The following is a 24,139-nucleotide window of genomic DNA, read 5'->3' on the forward strand; positions in this document are numbered from 1 at the left end:
CTTCTTTGGCGTTCCGTCCCGTCATCCAGTGCGGACCACGCCCCTCTCACCCCTCTCACCCCCCCCCCCCCTAGTGACGCCGCTCCTTCACCCTAATTCCAACTAGTAAATCGTGCTGATGACAGACGATACCCTCCCTGAACTCTGGCTCGAACTGCTTGTCTTGTCTCTCTTTTACAAACACTCGCACGTATATACGGTAAGATCACGTGAACACCTTTCGCATCCAACGAATAAAAAAGAAACTAAAGAGTGACACACGTCGCTGTACAAAAATGTAGCGGACACAGACGCGCATATACCGCGTTATATCCGGAGCCTTGCAACCAGGAAACGGCAAGGCAAACCCAAGACGGGAAGTATGAGGTCACAGCTTCCCGCACCTTCTCTTTGTCTTTTGCCCATCGTAAAAGGGGGGGCATCATCACTCCAAGACCCCTCCCTGACCAATTACACTTCATTCCGCCACTTCTGGGACACTTAACGGGTCCACACTTGTGTCTATCTTCGCAGCCGACGTTTTCCTATGTTTTCGCTGGATTGACGGATGCTCGTTGCTGGCGAACACATAAGAGAAGTGACAGAGGCCTCGTTGTTTGGATAACATCATATTGTTCGTTGGACGAAGATGTGTTGGTAGCAAGGTCGCCGAGTGTGTGTTTTCAAAGTGGAGTGATATGGTGATGTCTTCGTGATGCGTCGCTGTCTCGCGCTCTGCTGTTTTGTCGTGTCTGGTTGGATTGGTGGCTTCTGTGGTGACGGTGAGTGTTCGTTCCGGACGGTTTGTCTCGTGTTTTCCTTTGTCTCGTGTCGGCTCTTGTATTACACTTCAACGAAAGGTAGTGTACACATTACAGTACATGTTACCTTTTTTGTGTGCAGGAACACCGTCAGTGATGCGATGTATAGTTAGATATTTTTCGGCGTAATAACGGACGTTTTCTTTCCCTTTCCCATTCTATGTAACACAGTGTGACTATCGGCAATGTCTAACTGTTACCTTGGCTTCCATGCACTCTTAAAAATGAACTTCACCGGATAGCACGCGCCTAGCCAACCAACATCTCGAATGATGTCGTTATCTGCCCTGATTTGTTGAAGACGGGAGGCGTACGCCTTTTCTGTGACAATTATGAACAGCATAAGTGTCACAAAAAAGGCGTACGCCTCCCGTTTTCAACAAATCAGGGTAGATAACGATATCATTCGAGATTACGGTTGGGTAGGAGAGTGCTATGCGGTGAAGTTCATTTTTAAGAGTGTGGGCGCCCCGAGAACCAACGGGGCTGCATTTATTTTTACTGGATTTTACTGTTCCACACGAAAGCCGGAAAATATTCTCTGCTCCTTTCTTTGTCGGTTCTCACATCTCAGTATTTTCTATTTCTCAGTTAATCAATCAATCAATCGTTTCTTTCATTGTCAGTGCGATTTATTTCACCAAGGCGGGGCTGCACTCTTAGAAATGACGGTGGTGGTGGTGGTGATTGGGCTTGGGCTTGGGCCACTCTTAGAAATGAACCTCACCGCATAGCACGCTCCTAGCCAACCCTCATCTCGAATGATATCGTTACCTACACTGATTTGTTGAAAAGGGGACGCGTCTGCCTTTTTGTTACATTTATGAACAGTAGAAGTGTCACAAAAAAAAGACGAGCGCCACCCGTTTCCAACAAATCACGCAGATAACGATACATTCGGGATTATCGTTGGCTAAACTCTTAAAAATGGACTTCACCGCATACCGCGCTCCTAGCCAACCATCATTTCGAACGATATCGTTATCTGCCCTGATTTGATGAAAACGGGAGGCGTACGCCTTTTTTTGTGACAATTATGCTGTTCACAATTGTCACAAAAAAGGCGTACGCCTTCCGTTTTGAACAAATCAGGGCAGATAACGATATCATTCGAGATGATGGTGGGCTAGGAGTGTGCTATGTGGTGAAGTTGAAGTTATAAACATTCGGTTTCCTGGGAATGTCTCTAGCTCCATACGTGTTTAGCAAACAAGTCTGTTTCAAACAAGTTCCTATAGAAGACTTGAGGTTAAACACCAAAGAAAAATTGCGAATAATAATTTAATAATAATATTATTATTGTTGTTGTTGTTGTTGTTGTTGTTGTTGTTGACTTTGACAAGGCTACGTAGGTAAGCGTTACACATAAATCTTGTTTTAAAAAAAACAAGGAGTAATAACTGAGAAAGAAAAATGTTGTCTCATAAAGTATTTCAAACGCAGGCGAAACCCTTCATACATATAGCTTTTGAAACACACGGAGACGCGACCAGGAACTACCGGCGACACTTCCGGAATAACGCGCGCTATGTCTCACCTTCCTTTCAACGTCGACGTTATGAACACAGGACCGAAAATAACCGCATAGGGTGTGATTTTTTGTTGAAGAGATGAGTAATGTTCAAGAAAACTACATAGAGTCAGGGAGGGGGGGGAGATGGGTTTATTATATTAAAAACTACACTCTTAAAAATGAACTTCACCACATAGCACGCTCCTAGCCAACCATCCTCCCGAATGACAACGTTCTCGCTGTAGATTTGTTGAAAACGGGAGGAGGAGCCTATTTTGTGCCGTGCATAATGGCCACAAAATAGGCTCCTCCTCCCGTTTTCAACAAATCAGGGGCGAGAACGTTGTCATTCGGGATGATGGTAATTGGCCAGGAGCGTGCTATGTGGTGAAGTTCATTTTTAAGAGTGTAGGAGGGAAAGGTTAGCCACCGCTACGGCGGCTTGCTATTCCCAGGAAAGAAAGGGAAAAAGGGAAAGGGACGTTGGTGGTAACGGGTGCAGTGGAGCAGCAAGTGCGGGATGTCTCCTTCAACATCACGGGTGGGGCGCTTCGGTGACGAAAGGTGGCCCATCTTAAAGAGGAGCAGTGGAGCCCGCGCGACAGTCACTCGAAGCCTGTGAAGTGAGGAATCGTCCTCCCTGCACTCTTAAGAATGAACTTCACCGCATAGCACGCTCCTACCCAACCACCATCTCGAATGATAGCGTTATCTTCCATGATTTGCTGAAAACGGGAGGCGTACGCCTTTTTTGTGACAATTATGAACAGCATAAGTGTCACAAAATGGGCTCCTCCCCACGTTTTCAACAAATCAGGGACGAGAACGTTGTCATTCGGAATGTTGGTTGGCTCGGAGCGTGCTATGTGGAGAAACTCATTTTTAAGAGTGTGGGGTACGCTCTAGAAACTGAACTTCACCGCATAACAAGCTCTGCACCAACTATTGCCACGAATGATAGGGTTATCGCTTCTGATTCGAAGACAGAGGGGGGGGGGGGGGGGGACGTACGGCTTTTTGTGTCAATTTGGATATATGATAATTGCCACAAGAAGGCGTACGCCCCTCTCTCTCTCTTCGAATCAGAAGCGATAACCCTATCATTCGTGGCAACGGTTGGCGCACAGCGTGCTATGCGGTGAAGCTCTGTTTTTAGAGTGTAGTCCACGCTCTTGGTGTCGACGAAGAGATGTATCGCAGAGCAGATAAGATAGCAAAGACTTCTGCTTCGATTGATGATACAGTCGGGCATTTTGCATGGGGTCGTTTTGTTACCCTTAACACTTTGTCCCGATACAGGGAGGAAGAAAAAGAGAAAGAAGAAGACATTCATTCAAAAGACAAAATACATTCATGTCAGGTGGGCCCACGTTATTCTACACTGTTAGAGGAGGACAGAAAGCGCTTCAGTAACGACCATTTTTTCTAGCCAAGCCGTTGACCCACCTAAAGCTAAAACCCACCATGCGAAGTGATCCACTCGAAAGATGCATACATATCGCGGAATTCGATTTTGAAAATCGCGATCGAGCGCAACGGTGCCAGCAGACTTGTACGTATTTGGAGTATTGTATTTAAAATACCGTATTTTAAATACAATTTGCGGTATTTTGGTACTCTACTCAATACTTTTTGTTTTGTGTATTTATACTCTATTTAAAATACATTTTATGGTATTTTCTACTCAATACTCTAATTACATATTTTGGATCTCCGTCTCAAACTTTCTGTGTCTCGTCTTTCCATTATCTTGCTTGTTCAGTGGAAATTTCCTGAGTCCCTCGCACTTGACCCGGACATTGGCCCTTCTTGGAAGTCTCCATTTAGAGATTCTGCCCCGTGTGTCCTAATCCTTGACCAGTGAGGGTTCTATTATGTGTGCCCTGACGCGGTGACGCCGAATTCTGACCTCGCTGAGCGGGGACCTGCTAGAATTTTGCTTTGTTCTGGGTCACATATACTTAGTGCAGTTATGTGGTATCGCTTTGTCATCTTTTTGGGACTTCTGTTTAGATGACTCCTGTCACACAGAGGCGGCTTGCGCTAGTGCACCGGGTTTTGATGATTCATGCCACATAGCGACGACTTGCCGCATTGACCAGTGACTTTTTGCGTTCAAGGATAAATAGTATCTTAACTGTACTTCAAATACTTTTTGAAGTATTTTGTACTCTATCTTAATTACTTTAATTTCCATGTATTTATATTCTATCTTAATTGCATTCTAACGTTATTATTTATTATCTTATCTTAAATACATTTTTGAGTATCTTGTACATGTCTGAACGGTGGCAATGCCCGCAAATAGCCGCCACAGTCGCCTTGACGTCATCGCGGTACAACACGCTAACTTTATTGCTTGTTTGGAGAAGCAACAAAAAAACTTTATTTCGGGATAATCGATGGGGAGTTTCATCGCCAGGGCGGCGACACTCTACCCCCATTGCTGGAGGTGAGGCGGGGAATGAAATAATGAGTCCAATAAGGATAGAAGTCCTGCGGTGTCCAGAAAGGCGAAGAGAGCCTTGAGGGCAGTGCCGTTGTTGTGCGCAGCGGCGGTGTCGTATAGCCAGTGAAGTGTAAACTGAGGCGCGACTATTGCTAGCACAGGGGTGGCATCCAATGCATTGCTCCGTAGACGAAAGCGTGCTGGGCGGGCGAACGCAATGCATCCTGGACAGGTCCTGGTCGCACGTCACAGCAAACGTCAAGGCACACGTGACCTTAAAGATGGCGGCGCCCGCGATCGGCGGCCAAACCGTTTGTAAACAATGCGGTTGTTGTTTCTGGACGACGTTTTGGATGTTTTTCGATCACGGTAATTATTTTTATCCGATAATCTCGCAATAAAATGCGCAGTTTTACACATAAAGCCTCGTATTGTTGTTAACTTCCAAATATGTGATGACGACCGCGCGTTAAGACTTACCGAGCCGATGCGATGTACTTAAACTAAGGTGAAATGGGCTACCATGTTGCGGAAGAAGCACCACATAGTTTACGCTGGCAAAATACTGTCATCTCTTGGTGTTATGACGGCGAAAATATGTCGGTAAGCGGCAAAACGACATGTAAACAAAGTCACATGACCTCAAAATGACGTTTTCTATGACGTGCGACCAGGACAAGATGGCAGTTTTGCCAAAAGCACCCGCTTGAGGGTAGTTACAACAATGGCGGGTTTGTGTCACCCCTGTGATTGCTAGTTTGGAGAAGCTTCGTCTGCTACACAGAGAGAGAACTCGGAGTAGAACAGAACCGAAAAAGAAACAAAAGTGCGAAAAGGCGCCAACCCCGATTGGAGCGCGGTCTCTCTTGTGACGGCGATGACATCACAATCCTCCTCCTCCTCGTTTCGGCCTGCAGAGCGAGTCGAGCGAGAACTTGCGCGTCGATGTTCGGGGGCGTTTTATTCCAAGAAAAATACTGCGTACAGAGTATTTTTTTTCTTTTTTTTTTGCGTATGTTAGTTGTCACGTGGAGTTACGTCCTTTCGTAGTTCGCCAGAAACATAAATTATTTTTGTTGTGTAACGAAAACTGCTCTGCGAGAGATGGATTTCTAGTAGAGAGAGAGATAGTGGACGCGCAGCTGCGTTTTGGAACTTGGTGACGCCCGAGTTTGGGGTCTGCTGTTCCATTGCTTTTAGCTGAGGAGTATGTTCCTGTTCTTCGGTTGAATGTCGGCGGAGGGCAGCCTGGGTATGAAGATGGCTCTCTTCGCTCCTCTAAGAATATTCTATAAGTGTCATCCAGCGGTGAGAGGAAAAAGTGATACACTACTGCATAAGATATAAGGAGCAGATACCTCGTCGAGTCACGTAGGGTGACCTTTTGGATCTGCTTCTAATCTCTGGCGATAAAATAAAGTTGTGGTGGAGCTGCTTTGCTGTGGTCGGCCACGCTTAGGCGGGCAACGTCACGACTGTGGAAAAGGAGGGATCGAGCGTCCTGGGCCGACTTCACACGGAACTGCGCCGATATCTGTCTTAAAGCCACCACTTGAGGGAAACCCAGGGACAACACCCAGACATATATGAAGAGTTCGTAGCCAACCACCATCCCGAATGACGTCATTGATTGATTGATTGATTGATTGATTGATTGATTGATTGATTGATTGATTGATTGATTGATTGATTGATTGATTTGATGAAGTTCAGATGAAATGGCATCATTATCTCTCATCATTCTCTACTGATTTCTTGAAAGCGGGAGGCGTACGCCTTTGTGACACTTGTGCTGATACTTTAATATCATCACTCACTAGTTAATGTCTTGACGCGCGATTTAGGTGCAGACGCACGAAGTATTGACTGCACAGAGACAGCTGAGACATTTTTGCAGTCCACCAGCTGCGGGCCCTGCACGTGAGTGGTTCTTTGTATTTTTTTTAGACAAAAAAAAAAATTGTGGTTATACGACTGGGATGTCTTTTTTCGTCAGAGTGCACTGCAAGCATAGTTGTCATAATGACACTGAAGCGGATGTCTTAGGCACTGAGTTCTACGCTCTGGTAAGGTGGATTATTGTGGTATATAATAGTTCAATAGGTGTTAGCACGCTCTTCGAACAGAACTTCACCGTATAGCACAGAGTACCGCATAGCACAGCAATATGGGCATATGATAATTGCTACAAAAAGGCGGATGCGCTCTTTATTTATTTATTTATTATTTTATTTATTTTTAAATCAGACGCGATAACCCCATCATTCATGGCAGTGGTTGGGGAACAACGTGCTGAATGTTTATTTATTTATTTCACTTGTCTACGAAAAGTCCACAATATGACAAAACCTAACCGAACAACCGAACCATATCCCTGAGCCCGTGACAGCCTCCGGTGAAGCTATGCGGTGAATTTCTGCTCTGAGAGTGCAGTACATATGCTTGTGCTCGTGTGTGTGTGCCCTTGGGGCACCGCGGCCCACACCAGGGCGACCTTACGTCATGGAGTTGGGTTGTTTGAGGCGACTGGACTAAAGAACTTACTATGACCCCAAGGGCGCCTTGCGCCATTCGCACCATCACGATCAGGATCACCATGGCCACTGCGATCATCATCTTCATCTGTCGTCATCACCACTCATATTAGGGCCCCTATAGCGTTCCACTCCTAGGGTGGAAAACCTCCCTCCCCACTTCGTCGTCAGAATATAATTGTTGTTGTTTTGTTGTTGCCTTGTTTGTGTTGCCTCAAGTTGTGTCGAAAGGAGAGCACGTTTTGGTGCCGATCACCATATAGTCGCTGATGTCGCAACTATAGTCGCAACTATCTCCACGTTGAAGGACTTACCAAAAAGCTCCCATGAAAGAAAAACAGTTCATTTGAAGGCGTATATGAGAACGTGGTAGTGAACGAATAAAGGCGCAGGAGCATGTAAAATTCTATTCGAAACTTAGGATAAATGTCCTTGAATAAAGCGGGAGTTTCAGCCACCTATATTCCCTATGGATCCACTAAGAAAGGTGAAAGATTGCCGTGTTCAGAATTGTACCTGCAAAGTATAGAGCATCTGTGTGTGTGTGCGCTTCCATAGGCCTCGTCCATCTGTAAGAGTGCCCTGCATGACTTGCGTATTTCATCCTGGAATGCGAGTGCCAGGACAGTCACCTTCGTGGCCTCTCCAGAGGATGACAAACGCAGTGACTTCACGGGGTCTGTCCGTTTCAACATCCCTTCAAGAGAGTGAGTTCCTTAAGATTTTGATTACATTGTCAAAGAAGAGCGAGGCCATAAAGATCTCGCTTAACTTATGTATCTTTCCACAGCGGTTTTCGACTCTCTAGATATTTCTATTTCACCTCGCCTAGGATCACCGGTGAGTCAAAAGATACGTGGATTGAGCAGATTGGCATGTACTCGCATTGATGTTATATTATCTTTCAGAGGAAGTGCTGGATATCACCATGCTCCATCGTAACTTTATCTATTCCTCACTCAACGGTAAAGACTACCCGAAAGAGACTCCTTCGCAAGAATGCCACGTGCCTCCTGAATATACGGCACACTTTGATTACACCCTTAAAGAATTAGACCTCAAGGGTGCTGTCGACCTCTCACCTAGGCCCATCAACGGTACGTCACATTTTCCTTTCGTCTCACTCTTGTCATCTCTTGTCTTGTCTCTTGTATCGCCATAAAATAATAGAGCCCATTCTCCATGTGGGGAGGACAGTAACTGGTCATATACACTCTAAAAACGGAACTTCACCGCATAGCACGTACGCCACACACGTGCGCCAACCATTGTCGCGAATGATAGGGTTATCGCTTTTGATTCGAGGAGAGAGGGAGGCGTACGCCTATTTGTGGCAATTACCATATACCCAAATTCCCACAAAAAGGCGTAAGCCCCCTTCTCTCCTCGTATCGGAAGCGATAACCCTATCATTCGTGGCAATGGTTGGCGCACAGCGTGCTATGCGGTGAAGCTCTGTTTTAAGTGTACACTCTTAAAAATGACTTCACCGCATAGCACGCTCCTAGCCAACCATTATCTCGAATGATATCGTTATCTGCCCTGATTTGTTGAAAACGGGGGCGTACGCCTTTTCTGTGACAATTATGAACAGCATAAGTGTCACAAAAATGGCGTACGCCTCCCGTTTTCAACAAATCAGGGCAGATAGCGATATCATTCAAGACGATTGTTTGCTAGGAGTGTGCTATGCGGTGAAGTTCATTTTTAAGAGTGTGTAGTCCACATTGATCGAAACGAGCCCCGCAAACCCTACACTTTTAGAAATGAACTTCACCGCAAGGCACGCTCCTAGCCAACCATCATCTCCAATGATATCGTTATCTGCCCTCTTTTTTTATGATAGGGGTTATCGCTTTTGATTCGAGGGGAGAGGGAGGTGTACGCCTTTTTGTGACAATTATGACCAGCATGAGTGTCACAAAAAGGCGTACGCCTCCCGTTTTCAACAAATCAGGGACGAGAACGTTGTCGATCATTCGGGATGATGGTTGGCTAGGAGCGTGCTATGTGGTGAAGTTCATATTTAAGAGTGTACACTGCTAAAACATAACTTCACCACATAGCACGCTCCCAGCCAACCACTATTCCGTGTATGTTGAAAATGGGAGGAGGGGCCTATCTGGGACGCATTATCTTGTCGCAGATTGCCGCCTTCCCCCTGTTTTGAACAAATCATGACACAGAGTGATATACAGTCAAACTCCTTTACAACGAAACTCAGGGGACAGCAAAAAAAATTCGCAGTAAAGGTATTTTCGTTAAAAAGGATGTCTGTTATTGGACCTATAGGCTCCAGCGGGACCGCAAAAAAAAATTTGCTGTAGTGGTATTTTCGTTAAAAAGGTGTTCGCTATAAAGGAGTTTGACTGTATTCGGAATGATGGTTGACTAGGAGCGTGCTATGTGGTGAAGTTCTGTTTTAACAACGTAGAAGGACAGAGGGCTCAGCCAACTGGTAATGAAATGCTAAGGGCAGTTGCTCAGGACGATATTTCGAGCAGAGACTGTTCTACTTCCGTCCTCATCATTGACACGGAATTTAAATGGTTTGGGATGACGTGTTAAGGGTATATTGTACACTCTTAAAAATGAACTTCACCTCATAGCATGCTCCTAGCCAACCGCCATGTCAAACGATATCCTTGCCTGCACTGATTTGTTGAAAACGGAAGACGTCCGCCTTTTTTGTGACAATTATGAACAGCATAAGTGTCACAAAAAGGCGTACGCCTCCCGTTTTCAACAAATCAGGCCAGATAACGATATCATTCGAGATGATGGTTGGCTAGGAGCGTGCTATGCGGTAAAGTTCATTTTTAAGAGTGTAGGTCGACAGCACGAGGTAAGCCTCAAACTCTATCGGCTGTTGAAAAGCCCTGGACGGCACCTCGAGGATGATTATATGCTAGGGGAATCTTTGCACTATATTCGAATGACAAATAGAAAGCTCCAAAATATTAACGAGGCACTTCAAGCCCCGTTCATGATTTCTTTGTAGGTGGTGGCTGAAGTTTTACGCCTTTCATTTGAACTTTATGTTATGATCATTGTGCGGGTAACGCTAATGATTACCTTTAAAACAGCAATTTTTGTGATCTTATTTGCATGCCTACAAAGGATACTACAACATCGTGTGGCCGAAGACAATTTACCCTCATCTTCGTACTAACATGTTCTGGTGCAGAATCCAGGGTAGAATGACATCGGACATTGCATCTCCCGCTATGTTCTTCGGCGACATCGAAACTGGTGAGCCGTTGAGGGAAAGTCGTTAAGTCTTCGTTATTCATGGGCATGACTGCAGTCGATTTCGGTCCCTTCTATCAACCAACACTCATAAAAATGAACTTCACCGCATATCACTCTCCTAGCCAACCGTCGTCTCGTTATCTGCACTGATTTGTTGGAAATGCACTGTTAAAACAGAACTTCACCGCATAGCACGCTCCTAGCCAACCATCATTCCGAATAATATCATTCTGTGTCCTGACTTGTTCAAAATAGGGGGGAGGCGCCTATCTGGGACAAGATAATCTGTCCCAGATAGGCGCCTCCTCCCATTTTCGCTATGAGCGTGCTATGTGGTGAAGTTCTGTTTTAACAGTGTGGGAGGCACAACTAAAAGTCGTACGCCTCCCGTTTTCAACAAGTCAGGGCAGATAACGATATTATACGAGATGATGGTTGGCTAGGAGCGTGCTACACAGTGAAGGCCGTTTTTAAAGTGGCGCTGAAACGCAAAAACGACTTGCTCTCAAATGAAGGTCCATGTTTCAATTTATGTCATGCAATCAAAATTAGTGCAAACAGTGCTGCCGTTTAGAAGAATAACGCAATGAAAAAGGAGGCGTCTTTGACAGCAGCAAACACGATCCCCAGGGGGCAAAACTTCCCTGTAAACAATGAAACAGAACGACTAGCGTGCGCACATATACCTACACTCTTAAAAATGAACTTCACCACATAGCACGCTCCTAGCCAACCATTATCTCGAATGATATCGTTATCTGCCCTGATTTGTTGAAAACGGGAGGCGTACGCCTTTTCTGTGACACTTATGCTGTTCATAATTGTCACAGAAAAGGCGTACGCCTCCGGTTTTCAACAAATCAGGGCAGATAACGATATCATTCGAGATAATGGTTGGCTAGGAGCGTGCTATGCGGTGAAGTTCATTTTTAAGAGTGTACCGTGGCCGTGTGGATTTGGAACTGGCCCCGTCGTGGTGTCCTGTATATGCGCGGCATGATGCGCACTCCTGCATTTTTTAATACCGAATCACTGAAATGTAGCCCACAACAGTTCTCGCCAATGTTCCACTGGCACCATTTATGCCAGTCCGCTTCGCAAAGTGCATATGTCTTCACTCTTAAAAATGAACTTCACCGCATAGCACGCTCCTAGCCAACCATAATCTCGAATGATATCGTTATCTGCCCTGATTTGTTGAAAACGGGAGGCGTACGCCTTTTTTGTGACACTTATGCTGTTCATAATTGTCACAGAAAAGGCGTACGCCTCCGGTTTTCAACAAATCAGGGCAGATAACGATATCATTCGAGATAATGGTTGGCTAGGAGCGTGCTATGCGGTGAAGTTCATTTTTAAGAGTGTACCGTGGCCGTGTGGATTTGGAACTGGCCCCGTCGTGGTGTCCTGTATATGCGCGGCATGATGCGCACTCCTGCATTTTTTAATACCGAATCACTGAAATGTAGCCCACAACAGTTCTCGCCAATGTTCCACTGGCACCATTTATGCCAGTCCGCTTCGCAAAGTGCATATGTCTTCACTCTTAAAAATGAACTTCACCGCATAGCACGCTCCTAGCCAACCATAATCTCGAATGATATCGTTATCTGCCCTGATTTGTTGAAAACGGGAGGCGTACGCCTTTTTTGTGACACTTATGCTGTTCATAATTGTCACAGAAAAGGAGTACGCCTCCCGTTTTCAACAAATCAGGGCAGATAACGATATCATTTGAGATGATGGTTGGTTTGGAGCGTGCTATGCGGTGAAGTTCATTTTTAAGAGTGTTTCACCGGGTCTACTTCATGGCGTGGCACGCGCGTGCGCGACAGGCTTGGACTAAAAACACGGATGTACGAGCTGAGGCGTCGTTCACTGCTTAGCGCCAAAGCAAAAACGATGTACACCTTCTTTGTAGGCATTGTCGTGTATCAAAATTGATACAAAACGGCGTATGCCCCCTCATTCTTCGAATCCGAAGCGGTAACCCTATCATTCCTGGCAGTGGCTGGCGGACAACGCGTTCTCAGAGCGTAAATGCCCCGAAGGAAACTTTAACTTGCTGCAATTATCCTTACGGTGAAATTATTTCATTATTATCAAATGTCGTCTTTCCTTCCATTTCTTCCAGCCGTTCCATTTCTTCCAAAACACTACACGACCACCGTAAGCCTGGATGAACCACTGGACATAGAAGTGGTTTCATTGAGACAAGGCGAGGTGACATCGTGGGTCAAGGTGGATGGGCATGGCAGTGGGAGTCGGCCTATTCTGAGCCACATTCCTAAGGGAACGTATAAGCTACACCGCAACACAGCATCGCTGCATCACGGCGGAGTATATGTCGTCAACGGGCCACACACAAGATCTCCCGGAAAGAACCGTGCTCTGTTGCGAGTCATCGTGCGGAGTGAGCGAACTTATTTACAACAGCCTTTATTGTAGTTTAACTAACGTTAAAAGCAAATCTTGTCTATGCCCTGTAGTGTGCAAAGCAAGAACGTACGGACCTTTGTGCGAATCCACGTGCCCTGGCTGCAAAAACGGTGGAGTTTGCCACGACATCACGGGTCGTTGTATTTGTCCACCAGGGTTTAAAGGAAAACTCTGCGAAGAACGTGAGCTCCTTTATGATTTTGCTTGCATGAGGAAGCTTCTTCGGTACATTCTATTACACTGTTATTGTTTTGTTTTTTTAACTTCCCCAGACGCATGTATACGCGGGCTTTGCCAAATTTTTGCTGCTCTTCATAGCCCTGTATTTGCTCAAGTACCACTCATGTGTCACGAAGACGGGGTAGCATTCTGCTCAGTGAGCGGAAGTCATCCTCATATCATCGTCATCATGTATTTCTCTCTCTCTCTCTCTCTCTCTCTCTCTCTCTCTCACGAAGACTTTTTCCTTTTGTATATTGAATTGTTTACTCTTGTAGCTTGTGGCGATGACAACTTCGGCAGGCACTGCCAGAAGCGTTGTTCAGACACAAACCCCGACCCTCAGTCCAAGACCTGTTCCGGCATCATGATCTGTCTTCCCGATCCTTATGGCTGTTCTTGCGGAACTGGGTTCAAAGGCCCCTTTTGCAACGAAAGTATGAAGATCGCTACTCAAATGTTCATTTGAATCACATTGTCCTCGCTGACCCTTTGTCATCTTGTATAGAGTGTTCTCCACATGAATACGGCGCCGACTGCAAGCAGAACCGCATCTGTTTCTGCAAAAATGGCAGCACTTGCAATGGCTTCACTGGAACCTGCTTACAAGACAATGGACAATGTCTCGAGGGATGGAAAAACTCACCTTTCTGCGATATCAGTAAGAGGGAGATTTATCTGTCACAAAACTAAAATACAAAGCTTTTCCGCGACTATTCGTACAGGCTACCCCCTTCTTAAGGACAAACCCGAGCTCGAAGAGATCAGGGACACCAGCGCTAAAGTGTCGTGGAACGCTTGGAAGTCTGGGACAGAAACAGGAGAAGGAGTCCCTAGCGCGTACTGGCTACAGTACAAGGTAAAACTGCTGAATGATGCCGAGACGAACAAAATGCATGAGCACTCTGTAAATCCACTCGTAATTATTATTATTATAAGCGCTATGCTACTGCGATGCAGGAAGCTGCGGCGGAGGATTGGACTACAGCTGTGGTTCCAGTTTCTCGCGGACAGCCCAGTTCCTCTGCAGGAAGATACAGCCACGAGCTCACAGGATTGAAACCCTACACATTCTACGATGTCCGAGTCGTAGTGAGAGACAGCGACAACAAGTACCGGACAAGAGGAGCCCAAGAAGAACACTTTCGCACGCATTGTGGACGTGAGTGCTCGAGTGCTGTGTACAAATACAAAAGTCAGCATCTCGCTGTTATCGCAGACTTGTATCTGTCTTCCCCAAAGACATTTCGAATAGGAGAATGAATGACGGAACAACGGGGCGACACTTTCGTCAAGGGCAACGTGCCGCCACCTAGATGTGTTCATCAATTAAATCGTCATGGTGTCTTGAGAGAGCTAGCTTGTTTCAAGGTCATTCTAATTGGAGAACATATAGCTTTATGCGACACCATTCAGCCACTATGGGATTTTCCATGCACTTCTTAAACCGCCGGGAGGACGTGTTAAGTTTGCGTGAAATATGGTCTTGGGTGGTATATTTCATCGAAATTGTTTTAAACGCTCGACAGTGCCGTTATATGCGCCTATGTCGCCATTTGAATACTTAATCTCCTTTCTTATCTTCTTTCAAGGTCCTTCGGAATCGCCTTCTTCCATACGGATCGATAATTCTCGCAGCAGAATGATCATTGTCAAGTGGGAGGTTTGTGACACCGATGCTTGCTTTTCGCCCTTCGCATGATCTTTCGACTTGGTCAATACCGGTGCATTGCCTTTCTCAAATGCCGCCCAGTGTTGCCGCCCACCAATGACAGCGCTGTTTCGTACTGTGACAACCGTCCCTTGCTGTTCATGACATGAGTGGGTGAAATATCACTAAACGTTGCCGATTAGAATACTAAAGGCCAAAGGGCTAAATTACTGAAAGACCTTTCACTTCCTGCACTTATGCTCAGACTCGGGCTTTTCAAATTATACATTTTGTTCACCAGCTGGGGCTGCATCTATGCCATACTCTCAGTTTTTTCTTAACTCTACTGTTACTTTACTTTTTTACTTTGTACCTACAAAATGCTTTTTAAAGTAGGTCTCGTTGAACTGTCCAGGGCCATCCTCCTCCAAACTGTGTCTTCGCATATACCAATACCAAGCATAACAATGCTGTACGAGAATTGTAAGTTCTATGAACTCTGCTTACAGAATCCTCCTCGGCGGTCTTGGAACTGTTGGACCATCAATGTCACCCTCATGTACAACGACAGCAGGGCTACATTCAATCTAACACATCCAGAATCCCATCCAAAAACTAATCACTCGTTCCCCACAAAGCCGTATACTTTATGGAACATCAAACTTCGTATGGAGACTCCAGATGGAGAACCAGGAGAATGGACTGCTATGAACAGAGTTTTCTCCGCTCAAGATGGTAACATGCAGCAGCGTACCTATACGTGACTAATAAGTTCATTGGCACCCGTTTCTTCGTCTTACAGCTCCTTCTCCGGTTCTTGGTGTGACTGCAGTACAGATACATCCTCGGAGTGCAATCATTGGATGGCTTCCACCCAGCGAGCCCAACGGGATCCTCCGGAACTATGGGATTACGTACCAGGCGGAAAGGCTCTTAGCGCCACAATGCTACAAAAGTGAAAAGGGAGATATGAACAGCATCAACGTGACCTACGGCGCTCAACAGATAACGCTTAGAGGGCTGAAGCCATATGCTCAATACGTCTTTGTGATCAGAGCTTTCACCATCAAAGCTGGAACAGAGACGACATTGAGATTCAACACTTCAGAAGCAGGTAATTGGTTTCATGCTTTGATACAATTCTAACAGCGAGGGCGTACGAGGTTTTCGGACAGGCAGGACTTTGAACGAGAAAAAGCAGCGAATGTGGTCTCGCATTTTTTCCTCTTGTTGGTTCTCTTAGTGATGTCTCATGACATAAGTAACATGATCACTTCGTGACTACGAGGGGTATTTTTTTTTTTTTCAAGGTCCGAATGACCAGCAAAAATAACGGTATCCTCGCTCAGGCACGCTCGGTAGCCTCTCGGCAGGTCGCGCGCGCGTCGGTCATGTGATCTTCCCAGTTTTCGTCCAGCAACGAGGTAGGAAACATGTCCGTGGCTATTGTCGTCGCGCCCGCCAAATGCGAGATCCGCGCTGTGATTCGTTTACTGCACGCTGAAGGCTCGTGCAGCCGAAATCCACAGAAGAATGAGCAAGGTGTATGGCCGGGATCTCATGAGTGAGAGTAAAGTGCGGAAATCGTATCGACAGTTCAGAGAAGGGCGTGCTGTCATCAGGAGTTGTCCTTCTCCGCGATAACGCCCGTCCTCGCAATGCGACCTCTACTCAGAAACTCCTCCAGCAGTTCAACTGGGAGGTGTTCAACCACCCACCGTACAGCACGGACCTTGCGCCGAGTGATTTCCACCTCTTCACTCAAATGAAGCAGTGGCTGGGAGGTGAGCGGTTCAGCACCAACCAGGACCTGCAGACCGCCGTGACAAGATGGCTCAGTGGACTGGAGGCGGCCTTCTATGACCAGGGAATATGAAATTTGGTGCCAGGCTACACTCTTAAAAATGAACTTCGCCGCATAGCACGCTCCTAGCCATCCATTATCTCGAATGATATCGTTATCTGCCCTGATTAGTTGAAAACAGGGGGCGTACGCCTTTTCTGTGACAATTATGAACAGCATAAGTGTCACAGAAATGGTGTACGCCCCCCGTTTTCAACAAATCAAGGCAGATAACGATATCATTCGAGACAATGGCTGGCTAGGAGCGTGCTATGCGGTGAAGTTCATTTTTAAGAGTGTACGACAAATGCCTCAACGGGAATGGCGATTATGTTGAAAAGTAGCATAAAGGCATTGAAATGTTTTGCGAATTACCGCATTGATTAATTTGCTCCAGGTTCCGTTTTGTGGCTGATCGGACCTTGAAAAAAAAAATACCCCTCGTGAACAAGAGATAAACTGATGTTCTGAGGCTGGAACAACACACAAGGGACAGATAGAAACAAAGCCTCAAATTGCCTAAGAAATCAACGATGATCAACCATGTTTGTATCTGTCCCTTGTGTGTTGTTCCAGCCTCAGAACATCAGTTTATCTATTGTTCAACAGGTGCCGCTTGCGTCGATTTCCGTCGTATGAATGTGTGTATGAGTGAGCAAAAATGTAAGAGTGAAAGGAGGGTGAGTGAGAGTGAGTGGCTGGTTGTCGTCCCTTCAGATGACGCACCCCGAAAGTCGCTGGAGAGGCGTGTTAGCTTAGCTCAATTGGTAGAGCCCTGGACCGGCAATCCAGTAGATGTGGGTTCGATCCCTACAGCTGGCTAACCTTTTCAGTGACTTTCATCTTTCATCGTTGTTTGTATCTGTCCCTTGTGTGTTGTTCCAGCCTCAGAACATCAGTTTATCTCTTGTTCAACAGGTGCCGCTTGCGTCGATTTCCGTCGTATGAATGTGTGTATGAGTGAGCAAAAATGTAAGAGTGAAAGGAGGGTGAGTGAGAGTGAGTGGCTGGTTGTCGTCCCTTCAGATGACGCACCCCGAAAGTCGCTGGAGAGGCGTGTTAGCTTAGCTCAATTGGTAGAGCCCTGGACCGGCAATCCAGTAGATGTGGGTTCGATCCCTACAGCTGGCTAACCTTTTCAGTGACTTTCATCTTTCATCGTTGATACCCCTCGTATTTCCCAACAATGCAAAGAGAGCAAGAGGGAAGAATTTGGGCTATGACCCACGAGCGCGTACTTCGTGAGATATAGGCAATATTATACACTCCGAGTAGGCGATTGGCTACTGCTACTTACGTCACGATCATGGGGCACCGTCGGCCTTTCGCGAGCAGAGAGAATAAATTGGTACTTCACGCGTGCGCCGCTGCTGGCTGCATCAGGCGTTTGAGTTCCGCACTCTAAAAACTGAACTTCACCGCATAGCACGCTCTGAGCCAACCAGTGCTACGAATGATAGGGTTGTCGCTTCTGATTCGAAGAGACGGAGGCGTACACCTTTTTTGTGTCAATTATTATACATCCAAATTGCACAAAAAGGCGTACGCACCACTCTCTCTTTCATATCAGAAGTGATATTCCGATCATTCGTGGTAATGGTTGGTGCAGAGCGTGCTATGCGGTGAAGTTCAGTTTTTAGAGAGCAGATGGGACAAGAATGTACAGTAGAGCTCCCTTTGCGATATGGCTGGGCCTCTTTTGCCTCTTTTTCTTTTTTTTTCTTTTTTTCAGTGTGTTCCTCTTAAGATGCATTTCAGTGTATAGAAGAAAAGAACAACAAGAAGAATATTCAGTAGGGTGAACAGCTCAGTGAATGACCCGGGACCAGTGAATGCTCATGCTGGGTTTTAAAAACGGAAGTTAAGCGCGTCATCGACTATCTTATCAAAAGGATAGTGTTGTCACACACGTATAGTGCTCTCTCTTGAGACAAGAGAGCTATAACTGGTGGTTTCAGATTATGTGATCATGGGGGGGGGGGGCGTAAATATGCCTACAAGCGGAGAGAGTGCTACACCTGCTTCCAAACAAAGCGGAAATAGAAAGGTATAGGCATTCGACTTATTGTCCAACCTGTAGGTCAGATCATATGAGTTCTATGTTAGGCTAAATTAATTATGGTCATTCACGGCGGTACTCACCAACCAGACTTTTTCCTTTTTTAATAAACATGCTGTAGGTTATCGCTGTACGATTTTTCTCTAAACAGCCTATATAACCGAAAACCAAATTATATGCATTCCAATTATTTGATTTCTAATGCAAGAACATGAAACGTTTTATATGATCCTATAAGGAAAGAACAACCTCTTTTGGTTGATCAACCTCGTACACGAATGTGTGGATATAAATTAAAATGCGCTCGTGAAGATTTCGATGCTTCCGATTGTACGCGAACTGAGGATCTCTCTTGGCGACCCCAGAGCCGCAGAAACGCGGATGGTCATAGCCGAAGCTCACGAAACACCAACTGAAGTCCTCAGGACGAGGAAGACTGTACGTCACTATACTTTCGCCTCATACCTCATCACCGCCGTCACCCGTTAGTAGCAACGGAACGTTAGAACGGACGCTTCTCGACGCGAGCTGTGGTGTTTGGCAACTAAATCCATCGACGGGTTGATGGACCTGAGGTCGGACAGCGCCCTCTTGAAACTGCCGAGTGCCGCTGTGGCGGATTCGGCGTATCTGTAATCGACATGCTGAGGCTGAAAGTGGTAGTGAACAGTTATGGAAGGTGAACAGTTATGAAGGGGAGTTATGGAAGTTATGGAAGGTGGCACATGGACGGCGTCCCCATGTGCCCGATGCGCTAAGGCGTCCGCGCGGGTGTTTCCGTGGCAGTTGCTGTGACTATGGGTTCCCACCGAAAACATAGGCTATGATCCGAGGACGCCGGTAGTTCTGGTGCAATAATTTGCCAGAACCTCTAGCGCCACTCGATAGGCGCTGATGCTGATATGTGGTTCAACGCGATCACCACGAAGAAGAGCTCTGACTCGGCCGGATGAGGAGCTTATGTCCCCATCAGTTACGACTGTCCTAAGTGCGTGATATATCTCATTTGCTTGGGTTATGTGTGTGTGTGTGTGTGTGTGTGTGTCTGTATGCCTCATATTTTTCATCGTAATCCCACTCATATATTATCCTACATGCACAGATGTATGGTACCACAACTGTTGCGGTGAAACACCTCATCTCATCGTCATTTTAGTAGTAGGGGTTATTGTTGTGTTGTTTCTGATACAACTTCTTGGAATAGTAATCACATTGTTTTTATCAGTTCCCGATGGAATAGCATCATTCACGCCGTATACTATAAGAGTTATTGAGGGTGATGTCCACAGGTTTCGACGTGCTGAGGCCACTGCGCGAGTGTTTCCGTCGAGGTCGGCGTGACTGGGTACCCATTGAAAACATAGGCTATGATCCGAGAATAGGAGTCGGTTGTATGTTGCGACTATCAGGGTGCCTAGGCCGCCTATAGTTCTGATGCAATAATTTCCCAGAACGTCTAGCTCCGCCTTACTGTCCGTGAAGCGTGAACACAGTCCACACGCGCCAGGTGCGCTGATCCAGCCATGTGATTCAACGCGGTCAGTATGGCGAAGAGCTCTGACTTTGCCGGATGAAGTACTATCGCCATCAGTTACGACGCACCCGCGGCTGTGTGATATCTCATTTGCGTGGGTCATGTTTATGTGCGAGTGTGTATGCCTCATCTTTCTCATCGTCATCCCACTCATCCTATATCCTATATACACAGATGTATGGTACTACCACAATTGTTGCGGTGAAACACCTCATCTCATCGTCATTCATGTACTAGTAGTAGTAGTTGTTGTTGTTCTTAGAATGGTAATCACGTTGTTTTTATCAGTTCCTGATGGAATGGCATCATTCACGACGCCTACCATAAAGCGAGAGTACGTGGAGATAAGATGGTCTGACGTTCCGTGCGACCAAGCCAATGGGATCATCTCTACATATCACGTGACTGCCCGCAGCCTGGACCCATGGGACACGGAAGTATACAATCAAACGACCACAAAGAACAGGATAACCTTCAATACCTTAGTGCCATACAACCGCTACGATGTGCGAGTGATCGCCGAAAATGGTGCTGGACTATCGAGACTACACGATTACATGAACTTCACCACACTGCCAATAGGTGAGTACTCATGACGGCGATGGAAGAAAGTGCAAATACAGTGACGTATAGTCATTGGTAGTCATAAGAGATAGGCTATAACTGAAAAATAACACAGTGTAAGTCTATTTGTTCTAACAGCATTACGGGAAACCTGCGGTTGCTAATGGTGTTGTTGTTCCTGTTCTCCAGAGCCTCTTGCCCCCACCTCACTCGTAGCAGAACAGCAGTCAAGAACGAGCATTTCCTTAACATGGGACGCTCCCAACCCACCTTACGGTGTCCTCGCGAGTTATACGATTGTGTTTCGACCACAACATCAAAGTTACTTTGAGACGAAGAAGGAAATCGGCGCCAAAGAAGCCATCTGTCGTGGAATGAAAGACCGGAAGAAACAGTGTTTTACCATCGAGGATCTTCAGCCGGACACCAAGTACTTCATTACGGTACCCACTTCTGCAACACCATTCGTATCCCTTTATGTAAACTCGGAGCTTGCTATGTAAAAAAGCAGCGTTTTGATGCCATTCCTGCTGTTTAAGACTGAGAAGAGCCAGTGCCACCTAGAGTAAGCCAAGTATGATCGCTCAGTTGCGTTCGTTTATTGGATTCGAGCAACTCGAGAGTCGACTCATGGTCGGCGAAAATGTCGCGGCGCGGCTCTCATGTCGTCATTCCCGACTCCTGTCACTGCCATTGAGGATTCAACACTAGAGGTGCTTGAGAGCTGACTCGCACCGATCCTTTCAAGGTGGGTCGCTAGAGTCGAATGACGTATACAATGACCCTCCTACGTCACGGCTCGAAGTTCACGCGAACACACCCAATGCGCGAGTAGTCTGACGCGACTAGTCGTGCGAGTCACCGTGCGTCATCGACTCCCCGCAACGAGAGGAGAGTCGCAGGGAGTCGACTCTCGAGCTCCTCTAGTGCTGGATCCTCGAATATTAATACGGGCGTCCCAGTCATGGGAATGACGTCACGAGAGCCGCGCTGAGGCATTTTCGCCCAACAAGAGTCGACTCTTTGTACTCTCGAGTTGCTGGAATCCAGTAAACCAACACAACCACAGTCGTGCTTATCGGCTGCCACCATCGGCTGCATGGGCAGCCACTCTAAAGAAGTAGCAGAAACCGTCTGCTTTTGAAATCGTCTGCGGCGTTTGGCCGAAGCAGACGACATCCTGTCTGCATAATATACACGTCGACATTGCCACGGACGGAGCGAGAGGAGTCAGTAAGCACTAGGTGGCGTTTGAAGAACACGTGCCAACCTCCTCGTTCGTCTGTAAGAACAATATTGCTCGAAATGTAACATTGCCATCTATGTGAAAAACTAAAAATTTTAGTCCTATATAACGGACTATAGAATACACGGATAGTCCTCCCTTTCGGAACCGAATGCACGGAACTTAGTGCGAAATGTTATGGGGACTATTTCGAGTGTTGGGGAGAAAATTGCGGGGTCGACCAGGGGACTAGAATATGGAGTAATTCCTGTCGGGTGACTACGCTCTAAAAAGCAGAAATTCAGAGAGTGGTGGCGTACGCATTTTTGTGCCATTTTGGATATATGATTCATTCACACAGAAAGGCGTATGCCCGCTCCCCCTTTTTTATTACTGCCCAATTTGCTCCTTTTTTTGCTTTTCTTCGTTGACTTGACCATTTCGCTTCCCATCAATAACCATAGATAAAGGAGACAACAACGTTAAATGTTGCAGAATTTGCTCTTTTCTCGTTCTACATTTGTTTATCATAACGCTTCATTTTGCTGAGTCACTTGTCGAACGCTGTTTGCAGGTGTCTGCGACTAACGTAGGAACAATGAGGGGACCCCCATCGGAGGAAATAGAAGCGGAAACGAAAGAATTACGTAAGTCGAAGCAAGGTCAATTAAAAGGGAAAGGATGACCGACTTATGCACCGAGTGAACGTGCTTTACAGCTCCTGATCCACCGAGAGAATTGTCTGCCACGGACAGAACAGAGCATAGTATCAGGGTAGAATGGAAGGAGCCGCTACGCAAGAATGGAGTTATCAAGCAGTACAGGGTAAGTATCGTGTCCTTCGATTGATCTTTACAAAAAATCCGAAGCAAGAATATCCATACCCCACTGAGACTTCAGTGAACAGCACTACGCTCCGAATAGTACTAATTGTCAGGTAGGACTATATTATAGGTAACGATAGTAGTATAGTAGGGAGGGTAGTACATGCCACTGTCTACGGATAAAAACTAACGAGGCGAAAGGAGCGCCACACCACACCTCCAGGATTGTCGTTTTCATGAGTTCAATCCGTTCTGTTGTCGCATTGACGAAAGCCGGTTCAATCTAGAGTCACTAAATAGGGGTACAGAGTATGGCATTCCTTTTCAGCGCCGGAGCCGCCGTTCGGCGTCCGCGATTGGGCCGATCGTGTCACGTGGTTTCTCCTTCCATGAACGCGCCGTCCGTGTTCAGTCCAGGGATCGGGACCGGAACTGAACCTGAACCGAAAAACAGAAAAAAAAACGTTATTTGCTGACGAACCCGAACCGAACCGAACTCGAAGAATCATTTTTGCTTGTCTTGAACCGAACAGGAACTGAACCGAAAAAAAATCATACGGTTACCGGTTCGGGAATCGGTTCAGACGTGAAATCATTGTACTACTGACCGACCTTTTTTTGACTCATCTGAACCGGCTGTAGTCTCACACCTTTCTGTTACAGCCGTGTACGGTGAGCGTAAGCGCTCTTTCATGTCGTGAAATTACTGCTTATGAACCGGTTAAACCGGGACCGAAAAAAGTAACGGTTCCAATCCCTCTAAATGTCCTGACCGCTGACCGATTTTTTTTTTTTTTTCTCTGTGTGTGTGCTGAACGGGTTCAAGCGGATAATCTCAGTTCAGCAGATCTAAACCCGAACAAAGCCAATATGCCTGAACCTGAACTCGAACCGGACGAAGTTTTAAGTTCGAACCGGACCGCAAAAAAGACCGGTTCCGATCCCTGGTTTGATTCCCCAGCATCCAAAATCGGTTTCCTGGATTGCCAGCAGGCTCGACTGCGCGCTGTTTTTCCGGCGGAGAAGGAGGAGATAGGCGTCCCGTTGCTAGGCGACGCAGCCACGCCGGACAGAAGATGGCGGTCTAGCTCGCTGGCGTGGCTCAGTGTCGCTACTCTGCTCCCTATCTAGTGACTCTAGTTCAACCTTCGTCTTAGTTTCCTTTCATGTAACAATAACGCGACCATTGTACCAGCCGATTCCGAAGAGCGGAGATATAATAGTGCGATGATG

The 24,139-nt window shown here is 46.4% G+C and overlaps 1 protein-coding gene across 1 annotated transcript in view; it reads left to right on the plus strand.

The window, feature by feature from the left end:
• Nucleotides 1–384: 384 nt before the first annotated feature.
• LOC135390760 (receptor-type tyrosine-protein phosphatase kappa-like) overlaps nucleotides 385–24,139 on the plus strand; it is a 31,906-nt gene continuing 8,151 nt past the window's right edge. Inside the window, exons 1-20 of the mRNA XM_064620631.1 lie at nucleotides 385–761; nucleotides 6,607–6,682; nucleotides 6,759–6,828; nucleotides 7,855–8,003; nucleotides 8,087–8,136; nucleotides 8,205–8,393; nucleotides 10,417–10,548; nucleotides 12,683–12,961; nucleotides 13,038–13,169; nucleotides 13,485–13,643; nucleotides 13,715–13,867; nucleotides 13,932–14,065; nucleotides 14,167–14,368; nucleotides 14,799–14,869; nucleotides 15,367–15,592; nucleotides 15,660–15,971; nucleotides 20,582–20,875; nucleotides 21,047–21,300; nucleotides 22,657–22,729; nucleotides 22,801–22,907. Coding sequence (XP_064476701.1) covers nucleotides 695–761; nucleotides 6,607–6,682; nucleotides 6,759–6,828; nucleotides 7,855–8,003; nucleotides 8,087–8,136; nucleotides 8,205–8,393; nucleotides 10,417–10,548; nucleotides 12,683–12,961; nucleotides 13,038–13,169; nucleotides 13,485–13,643; nucleotides 13,715–13,867; nucleotides 13,932–14,065; nucleotides 14,167–14,368; nucleotides 14,799–14,869; nucleotides 15,367–15,592; nucleotides 15,660–15,971; nucleotides 20,582–20,875; nucleotides 21,047–21,300; nucleotides 22,657–22,729; nucleotides 22,801–22,907 — 3,129 coding nt within the window. The 5' untranslated portion in view covers nucleotides 385–694. The remainder of the gene's footprint in view (nucleotides 762–6,606; nucleotides 6,683–6,758; nucleotides 6,829–7,854; nucleotides 8,004–8,086; nucleotides 8,137–8,204; nucleotides 8,394–10,416; nucleotides 10,549–12,682; nucleotides 12,962–13,037; nucleotides 13,170–13,484; nucleotides 13,644–13,714; nucleotides 13,868–13,931; nucleotides 14,066–14,166; nucleotides 14,369–14,798; nucleotides 14,870–15,366; nucleotides 15,593–15,659; nucleotides 15,972–20,581; nucleotides 20,876–21,046; nucleotides 21,301–22,656; nucleotides 22,730–22,800; nucleotides 22,908–24,139) is intronic.

This window comes from Ornithodoros turicata, chromosome 4 (genome assembly GCF_037126465.1).
Source record: "Ornithodoros turicata isolate Travis chromosome 4, ASM3712646v1, whole genome shotgun sequence".
Lineage (NCBI taxonomy): Eukaryota > Metazoa > Arthropoda > Arachnida > Ixodida > Argasidae > Ornithodoros > Ornithodoros turicata.